Here is a 10,263-nt window from a genome sequence, read left to right as displayed (position 1 = left end):
TTCCATGTGTATGGACCCTAATAAATAATGCAGATCTTCCTCTACTAATCTTTTTTTCTTTTTTTTTCTTTTTATTTAAATTTTTTTGTATTCATTACCAAGAGCTTGCTAAAAAAATTATAATACATATCACCAAAATGAGTTTTCATATTCATAAAAAGAGGTAAAGGAATGCAGACTCTCTTTATTGAAAGCCTGGTGTTGGACACATAAAGCATGTTAGAAACTTTGGCCTCCAAGCAGACTTGTACTGTGTCCTGTGCTGTGCGCGCCCTTCCCCGCCACTTGTATAATTGGTTAACAGCCTCCTCAAGTGCAAAGTGCAGTGCAACAAGATATACAACAAAGATGCAACATGTTTGAACTAGAAGGAAATTTATTGAAGATGTTTCACACCATACATAAAATCCTTCCCTAACAAAGTCAGGAGACTTCCACAGCTAACACAGACCAGGCATTACAGATTGGAAAATGGAAGCTTTCTAATGCTGCTTCTTATACAGATGCAGATATGAACTTTTGTTAAAGGCATCAGTGACTTTTACTTGCAGACATCTTGCTGTCTGGCAGCTTCCTTGGCATCAGAAATTTGAGTAGACTTCCTAGTTGAGGACGAATAATAGCACCGAATATTTCTACTGATATATACAATAATGGAAATTCTCTCTGCATGGGGATACTATAAAATGTCAAATCCACCCAGAAATACTGTAATTTATTTGTTTGGGGGGAGGGGTGTATCCGGGCATCACCTCCATACTAAATATTGACCTGCAGAGGTTTTATAAGCCTGCTGTTTCATGGCCTTTAGGTTATGATATAAGCACCAGCCAGTTCTGATGTCACTGTGTCGCACTCAAGGAGAACACAGACTGAAAGGGCAGTAAGAGGGAGCAAAAGAGAAAATTGCAAAGATAGAGAGAGGTGTTGCTTTTAACAGCATCAGTGACTAGCCATACCCCCCAACAGTGTTAGGCATGCTCTATTGCAAATACTTGGCACAACAATGGGGTTTACTATTGCAAGGCAAACATAGTTCTTCAACATGGTGCCTCTATTTTGCAGAATAAAACATGTTTGTGTTGGGAGGCATGGATGGCACTGGTGATGTTATGAATCATGGACCACAACAGCTTCTTAGTATTTTTGGCTGCTTCTGCTGGAAGATGTTGTCACAGAGTAGCCCTTCACAGCACTGGATGATCCACCACCGCTGGAGAACTTGACAGAGCTGCCACCGAATCCTGATCCAGCACCAAAGCTGCCTCCACCGTATCCACTTCCGTATCCACTTGAATATCCACTTCCGTATCCACTTCCATATCCACTTCCACCTCCAACTGAAGAGCTTGAGTTCACCACAGCTGTAAGGCCAAAAAAGAGTAGTTAGAATTCCATGTAAAGTATACGAAGACCATTCCTTCATGAATCCAAATAGTCACTACATTAGACATTAGACTACAAAGGCAGATACTTACATACGCTAACAGCGCCAACACCTTCACCTGTCAGTCTAAAAAGGAAAAAATAAATAAATTGATGATTCATAACAAAAAACTATGATTTCAGTCACATTAATATATTTTAAATTTCTTCTTCAGCTAAGAACCAGGCAATAATAATATTAATACATATTTCCAGGAAACTAACGTACTTAACGGGAAGTTAACGGGAAGGCATCACCCTTTTTTTTTTTTTACTATTTGAAACCAGATACTGGCAACTATTATTTTTTCATCAGTTTTTTTTCTTCCCCTTTGATGATAGTTTTTGCATTTTCTTTTATGTACATGGATAGCCATCTTGCAGTCACATGGACCAAAGGAACCTGTAGCCTGGAGATGTTGTGGATATGCTCTGTGATCTGTGTAGAGGTTATTGTGCAGGGAGAGGAAGGAGGTGAGCTGTGATCTACTGTGAATGGTGAGATCTTGTATTATCTATAGGTTTACCTTTCACTATAATCCTACATATGATGATAATGAGATAAATGCTGCCAAGTGATCTCTACAGAAGCCTATTGTTAGACTTAGTGGCAAAGTAATTTATTTCTAAGTATCTAGTAAAAAAAATCACCAACAATTCCTAAAAATATGTTCAGCAAAAAAAAATATATAAATGATTTTAATAATAGGCAGCAGGTCATTTCCCATACCTGCTTTCCTCTCCTTCCAGCAGTTTTCTGTAGGTGGCAATCTCAATATCCAGAGCCAGTTTGACATTCATCAGCTTCTGGTATTCACACACTTGCTGAGACATGTCCTGCTTGGCCTTCTGCAGAGCAGCCTCCAGCTCTGCAATTTTCTGACGGGCATCTTTCAGTGCCAATTCACCGCGTTCTTCAGCATGAGCAATCTGATCTTCCAGTTTAGCACGCTAATAATTTTACACAAAAGAATAAAAATTAGGTATTCATTTATTCTTGTTATATGGTTCACTGTGTAATTTACTGGAATCTCATAGATCATACTTCTGAGTTTGTCTCTACGTAGTTCTTGGGGCAAGTACTGTAAAAGTAACTAAGATGATAGTAGGATGCAGAAGACAGGTGGAATCATAAGTCAAACTGTGCTCATTGTGCAGGGAGATGGAGATGTTATGACCTGCATTATTTAAGAGCAGCAGCTGATCACACTATGAATCATGCACCCACGCCCTGCCCTCAAGACTTTCACAAAGCCATCTAAATGATAACTAATCCAGGTGTATGCTCGCTGCTCGCTTTTTTTTGTTGCTTCCAGGCAGCATTAAATTTCCCGTTATTGCACCTGCTATAAACTGTTATAAATAACTGAGCAGGATGCTACATTATTTAAAATTCAACAGGGAGGCAACACTTGTCTTTTATACATATACCACACTATTCAAAAAGAAAGGCTCAGAGAGGGTTCATTTCTCATGGTGTCTCCATGCAGCTGTTAATCTATACAGGGTGCAGAAGTGATAGTCACTCCTGGGCCCTAGTGGCTGAGGAGTGCTGAACGTCCTTCTGTCCCATAAATTAACACCAGTTTTATGAATGGCATTGTACTGGGGCCTGTGGTTCAAGTTACACTACTAATGAGGAGAGGATACTAAAATTACCTGGCTCTTCATGCTTTCAATCTCAGCCTGAAGTCTTTGGATACTACGGTTCAGCTCGGAGATCTCAGTCTTGGTGGAGCGCAGATCATCTCCATGACGTCCAGCTGTGGCTTGGAGCTCCTGGAACTGTATAGGCAAAATGTACAATATAATTAGCAATCTATTATGAATCATATGCAGAAAATGAAATTAGAATATAGTTTGCCATGGCATAACCCTCGTAGTATGTATTGTAAGCGTACTTTGTTCTGGTACACGGCCTCAGCCTCAGAGCGGCTCTTGGCAGCAATATCTTCATACTGAGCCTTAACTTCAGCGATGATGCTGTCCAGGTTCAAGGCTCTGTTGTTGTCCATGGACAGGACAACGGAGGTGTCTGAGATCTGTGCCTGCATCTCATGCAGCTCCTACAGAGTTAAAAGATGATGCTAGTTTAGAACAAATCAACACTGGATGTACAGTATATACGGTAGATATCAGTCAAAAATAATCAACAAACTATATATAGTACTTACAGCTTCATACAGAGCTCTCAGGAAGTTGATCTCATCGGTCAGAGCATCAACCTTGGCTTCCAGTTCTACTTTGCACATGTAGGCAGCATCCACATCCTGTAAAGAAGGAAAAAAAAACATTATGAAATTCTAGGTTCCTTAGAGCGGCAGTACATTGCTGCATTGTCTACGGCCACAGCAAGATCTTCTAGTGCTCCTTAACTAGTCATGTTCTGTGTTGACAGGTTCCTCTAGAAGATGAGATCTTTCTACATTCTATGGACTATTTTATTAGAAAATAAGATATAAGCCCACCTTCTTGAGAACAACGAATTCGTTTTCAGCTTGAGTACGCCTGTTGATTTCATCCTCATACCTGCAAGGAGGAAAGAGGAGACATGAGTGGTGAGTACAGTTGGCAGGAAGGAGTTGAAGCTCAAAACAAAAAAACAACTGTATTCCCTTTCTATTCATTGTTATATAATCTCCTCAGGAAACCGGGCAGCCAGGTTTTTCCTTTCAAGCTCTGTTTAATGAACCTTACCTCGACTTATCCTGGGAATCGCGGCATTTCAGAACTGCTAGACCTTGTTGTAATTTCCCTTGTAAATGTGTCCAACTGAGCAGTAAAATTATTTCATAGTGGGCATAGTGGGAATAAACTTGTGCCAACATTGTGTGAAAAAATCTGCCAGCACCTTAGAAGAAAAATACAGCTCCAAACACAGACACAGTTCCTCCGGGAAGGAAAAGGTTAGGTTGTGCACTATTCTGTGTATCAAGGGAGCCGTCATGATAAACTTTGGCAGGAGTTAATGTTTGTACTTGATGTTACTAACAATGATCTGTGAAAAACCATGTAAGTCTGGTTGGAAGTATAAAATCTCCAATAAATAAAGTTCTGGGCACTAATACAAATTTTGTGTAAACTCCCAAGGCATACAGTACCTGTATGTGGGAGAACATTGTTAAATACTGTATGTACGTCTGTGTACATGTTTTGAGTTTATATGTGTATGTACTTGTATAAATTGAACAAAGCAATTATTGGATACTGAAAATTAAATCATACTGAAATCTTCATTGTCTGTGCCAAGCCCCTTTGTGCTGGCCATGTACATTTCATTCGAAATAGATTACCTGCTATTGACTTTCCTCTATGAGACACACCCCAGGTTTATCTACATTGTTTGCTTTAGTTCCTGTCAGCCTCTGCTTGGCCAACACAGGATTTTGCAGACCCTGCCCTCTTTCCATGTTCTATGGTCCCATAAGGGTGTGGCACTCGCCCATACAAAATGCTTTGCAATCATTTTGCTACAGTAATGTACAGTAAACTGTGTGTCATACCATTTACAGATACCAATATACATCCAATTCCTAACAATGTCTGCACTTTTACCGTAAACAAATGTTTCATATGTCAACTTACTTGTTCTTAAAGTCTTCAACTGAATCTTGCATGTTTCTTAGTTCACCATCCAGTCTGCCCTTTTCGCCGAGCAGGCTGTCTAGCTGCCTCCTGAGGTTGTTAATGTAACCTTCGAACATTGGTCCAACGTTGCTGGTCTTTGCAGATTTCTGGTTCTGCAGCAGGTCCCATTTTGTCTCCAGAACTTTGTTTTGTTGTTCCAGGAACCTTACCTGTTAGCAGGGGGAGGAAAACACAAAAAACAATGTTAACACAACTTAGACACTGTGCAATGGTGCAGCGCTGCAGCACTGACAAGGTTAATGATTACTCAGTTGTACTGTTCTCCAGGGAGCTGCACAGAGCTTCATGCAGTCACAGTAACTCTACGTGCAACAAGCTATTTCTAGATGGCCTGATTTATAACATTTAAATGAATGAAATGAGGATTTTAGTAAATAGCCATCCCATCAACCTCACGTGTATCAGTCTTATCCATAAAACATACTTAGTAGTCACACAATTCATTGATGCCACCAAGCTTTCACAAAGTCACATATCATTGGGTTAAATGCATAGAATACATCCTAAAAATCTATGAATACATCCCTTACCTTGTCAATGAAAGAAGCAAACTTGTTGTTCAAGGTCTTAATCTGCTCCCTCTCTTCCTTTCTAACGTTTTGATCTGAGGGATCAATCTGCAGGTTAAGAGGTGTCAGAAGGCTTTGGTTGATGGTCACTTCTTGGATTCCAGGTCCAGATGCATGGCCACCACCGAAGCCACCTCCATAGCCACCACCGAATCCAGACCCAACTCCATAGAGAGAGCCACCACCAACACCACCTCTGCTGCTGGAAACACTGTATGCAGTACTCTTCCTCACTGAGCCCAGATTGGATAGGCTTGAACTGCTGAAGCCTCCTGCCCTTCCAAATCCTGAACCAGCTCCACTAGATGTGCGGGTCTGGCTGATTCTAACTGAGCTAACACCTCCTTGGGGGGCAGCTGAGCGAGCGGTGTAGTTTCTTTGGAAAGACATTGTGCCAAGTAGATGATAAGAGTGGAGAAGCTGGTGCTGCTGGTCTGCTAGAAGGATCCAGTGTCTCTCAGGCAGCAGCTTCCCCTTTTTATGTTGGCTTGTAGGAAGGGGGTAGGGGCAGAGGGATCAGCTTACTGTATGTCACAGTTAGGTGTGGCTGGCTGCCATCCATCTTCAGTTACCTGGAGCTAAGTCCCCACCTCCCTCATGTTCACTCCCATTGACCACTCCAGCCTGGACAGACACATGCAATCACTCCCACTGTATTAGACATCGATAGAGAAATGTATTTTCTTGCTTGATCTCTCTTACTGGAGCAGAGTTTTGGTCTCTTTATTTAAAGGCACCTGCTCTATGTGCAGGGTCTACAGTAGTTGCACACTTTGTATGTAGCAATGAGGGGGTTAAACAAGATTTGCACAGAGCAGGACTTATCCACACCATGACTCATCTTTAGATAAGGACAAAGAATTTACAACTAAAGAAAAAGAAAAAAAAAAAAAATCAAATGCTTTTCATTTCCAAAGTTCATTGAGGTTTGAGGCTTAAGACCTGGAGACTCAGTCTGGGCTTCCCGGTGGCAGAAGATTGTGTCCAGCTCAGGAAACATTAACATTATGTTGCACAATCTATCTTTATGCAAAGTGATAACGCAACCAAGCGTTAAACAAAATGCAAAATGTGAACTGCAGTGTGGAGCGTTGTATATTTTCCAGCCCTGTTAATGGGATTTAGTTGAATCTGGGAGAAAATGAACTTGCAGATTTTGGTGTGTTATTCTAGCATGTAGAAGAATGCAGAAGGGTGTGTTGTGCTCCTCAATGTGTGGTCTTAATGTTATGTTACTGTTGGAACGTTCATGAAACGGACTCATGTGCGCTCTCTGCATCAGTTGTTTTACCTCTTTACCGTGTTTTTTATTCGACAGTAAGTGCAGTCAATAATGTTTACATGAAGCTGTAGGTTTATTATTACTGTCAATATTTGACTACAACTCCCAACATATGCAGCCAGCTAACTTTCAGGATAGGCCCTAGGTGCAGGCACAACAGCTGGGCTAAAGGCTAGCAATAGATATTAGGTTATTGTTGGAAGATCATTTTGTCTTTGTAAGGTAATTGTATAAGGCCTCTTTCACACGAGCGTGACGGATTAGGTCCGGATGCGTTCAGGGTGCGTTCAGTGAAACTCGCACTATTTTGCAAGCAAGTTCAGTCAGTTTTGTCTGTGATTGCGTTCAGTTGTTCAGTTTTTTCTGCGCGGGTGCAATGCGTTTTAATGCGTTTTTCACGCGCGTGATAAAAAACGGAAGGTTTACAAACAACATCTCTTAGCAACCATCAGTGAAAAACGCATCGCACCCGCACTTGCTTGCGGATGCAATGCGTTTTTCACGCAGCCCCATTCACTTCTATGGAGCCGGAGCTGCATGAAAAACGCAGAATATAGAGCATGCTGCGATTTTCACGCAACGCAGAACTGATGCGTGAAAAACAATGCTCATGTACACAGCCCCATTGAAATGAATGGGTCAGGATTCAGTACGGGTGCTATGCGTTCATGTCACGCATTGCACCCGCGCGGAAAACTCGCTCGTGTGAAAGGGGCCTAACAGTTAACTCTTAAAGGTGTTGTCCAGGCCTTTCCTCAGCTGTTCCCTGGAACCTTTGGCTCTGGAGCAAGCATTTTGAATGGAACAGGAAGCACAGCTCCATTCAAGGCGTAGTGGCCGTTCTGGGTTACTGCAGCATAGATACCATTGAAGTAAATGAACTACACTTTGAACTGAGCTGTGATTCCTATTCTATTCAATATGCTTGTTCCAGCTGCAGGAAACAGCTGATCGGTGGGGATGCCGGGTGTCAGACTCCTACCAATCTGATATTAATTACCTATGCTAAGGATAAGTCATCAATATCAGTGGCCTGGAAAACCCCTTTAAATCCCTTAATGACAGCCCATACAGTGGTTCTTTAGGGCTTTTATTCTAAAGCATCATATTTTACAACAATCGAGAACTGCAGGGATGGCATGAGAGTGATCCAGAATCCTAGGCATTAAAGGGCGTAGGTCCCTTATCAACCACAGTAGTCATGAAACACATCAAATGGGTTACTAATATACATTTAAAAAGCATATAGGACTTTGTTTTGATCTATTTTTGCAGGGCTCTGAGATTCAATCTGCCTTTGGCACCTGGAATCGTACATCCACAGGCCAGAAATCCCATGGAGAAGACAGAGCACTGTAAATGTGTATGGTGCTTCTACCTTTATTGGCGGTCTGGGAATGGGTAATCATTGATTGCTGGGACAGTTGTCATGTGAAAGGTCTGATGGTTTTAACTAGACCTAACACCAATTCCTACATGACATCTGCAAAAAAACTGTAACTAGATAACGTCCATAGGGGGCAAATTGTAAGGAATGGACCACATGGTCAGGTGTCCTGATGAAGTTTTGGAGTCCAAAACCAGGAATAAGTTAAAAAAAAAATTTATGACCCACTCCTGATTTTGGCTTCTAAAACTGCATCAGGAAACCTGACAGTGTGGCTGAACCCTAATAAAAAGAAAAAAAAAGAAAATGTAACATAGTAACATAGTATATAAGGCCAAAAAAAGACATTTGTCCATCCAGTTCGGCCTGTCATTCTGCAAGTTGATCCAGAGGAAGGCAAAAAAATCCCTGTGAGGTAGAAGCCAATTTCCCCCACTTTAGGGGAATAATAATAATGGTAATGTCGTTTTATTCAAAGACAAGTTGTCCGAGCTTGGGCCTGATACCAGCTCAGGTAGGAGATGCAAGCACTGTATGTAAACGTGTAAAGATCAGCTGAAGGAAGCAATGATACTAATGAATATAAAATTAGCACATTTATTTAGACCAACGTTATTGACGCCTATCTTAATAAAGCCCTAAACTGGTCAAAGGATCTACCGAAGTTATGAAGAGTCGCCAGCCAGTTCTAAATAAAAGACAGCTTCAGAACTGTCTTACATTTAGACCTTTTTCTACGCCTAAAAGAGGCGTAGAAAATGGTGAATGAGACGGGCCCTGCCCACATTACGCCCACAATTTTAGACCTGGCCTGAGCAAGGAGAAGTCACACATAGCGGCACAACTAACTGTTGTGCTGCCATCTGGGCCTGAAATACACCTAATTTAGGCGTATTTCAGCATAGTAAATGACCCCCATAGTATTGTCAGTAAAGATATTCTCAGAAATATCCATATAACTACTGCACGTTCCTCAAATTTTCCCATCAAAAAATGTTCTTGGTTATATTTGCTACCATGATATTCTACCTTAAAATATTCTGAGAAATATTTTTGCCTCTCTTGCTCTTCTTGAAATGTTCCCACCAGAGATATGTTTTTGGTTGCATCTCCATCGCTCTTGTCACACCCAAGCTCTACAAGCTCTCTCCATCGCTCTACATTACATCTCCATCGCTCTTGTCACACCCAAGCTCTACTCTTCTCTGTGGCCAGTGCCAGGCAGTGGCAAAGCTGTGAGATAGGGGCTGGCCTCGGAAAGGTTCAGAGCTTGGGTGCAACAAGAGTAAACGTGATGCACTCATTGCGCCAAAGGCCTAATTTGCACATTAATATGTTTTAGCACCTAACAAAAGTCCTTTAAGCAATATTCTGAGTTATTCATCAAGCAGCAACATAGTCAGGATTATTTATTCTGTATCTTCATCCACAGCGCTGTTACCTTGTCTCATAGCTGTATCCACTCTTACCTATCTCTTCACTTTCACTGATATGACTTCTCTGACCCTTAGTAATCTATTGAAGTAGGTATGTCACTTATTGATTGCAGAGAATAATAGTGGTATTATTCTCCATAAAGCAATGCTTTATAGCCAATCACAACCATGACTAGTGTCAATCTTAAAATCTACTAGAGTGATTCAATAATTACTGGTGGAATTCAATGGCATCCAGCCATTCAGGCTTTGCAGTTCCTTGCTGAGCAACATCTTATCTTTGGTTTGAGTCCTGTTTAGCTTTCAGGCATAGTTTGTTTTGGGCGTGTGAGTTGATGGGTGGGGATGTGGGCTTATTAGAATTCCTTTTTTGACCTGAGTGAATTTTGCCTGGAGTAGAATACCAAAGCAGACCAGTTGCATGCTTCACCATTCTTCATTTGTGTGATCTATTGTATACTGTAGTCACCATCATATGTACACTGCATGCAGTTAAAGGGATTATCCAATGCCTAT

At 41.3% G+C, this 10,263-nt stretch overlaps 1 protein-coding gene across 1 annotated transcript; it reads right to left on the bottom strand.

The window, feature by feature from the left end:
• Window positions 1–358: 358 nt before the first annotated feature.
• Window positions 359–6,246, bottom strand: LOC122930887 (keratin, type II cytoskeletal-like). The gene is made up of 9 exons (XM_044284580.1): window positions 5,604–6,246; window positions 5,011–5,222; window positions 3,894–3,954; window positions 3,600–3,695; window positions 3,327–3,491; window positions 3,085–3,210; window positions 2,156–2,376; window positions 1,479–1,513; window positions 359–1,364 (listed from the first exon to the last, which is right to left on the bottom strand). The coding sequence occupies exons 1-9, from the start codon at window positions 6,030–6,032 to the stop codon at window positions 1,138–1,140; spliced, it is 1,572 nt and encodes a 523-aa protein (XP_044140515.1). The 5' UTR covers window positions 6,033–6,246; the 3' UTR covers window positions 359–1,137.
• Window positions 6,247–10,263: the final 4,017 nt, after the last annotated feature.

The sequence above is a fragment of the Bufo gargarizans genome, chromosome 3 (assembly GCF_014858855.1).
Source record: "Bufo gargarizans isolate SCDJY-AF-19 chromosome 3, ASM1485885v1, whole genome shotgun sequence".
Lineage (NCBI taxonomy): Eukaryota > Metazoa > Chordata > Amphibia > Anura > Bufonidae > Bufo > Bufo gargarizans.
The sequence above is the reverse complement of the archived record's forward strand: the minus strand, read 5'-3'. Positions and strand labels throughout refer to the sequence as shown.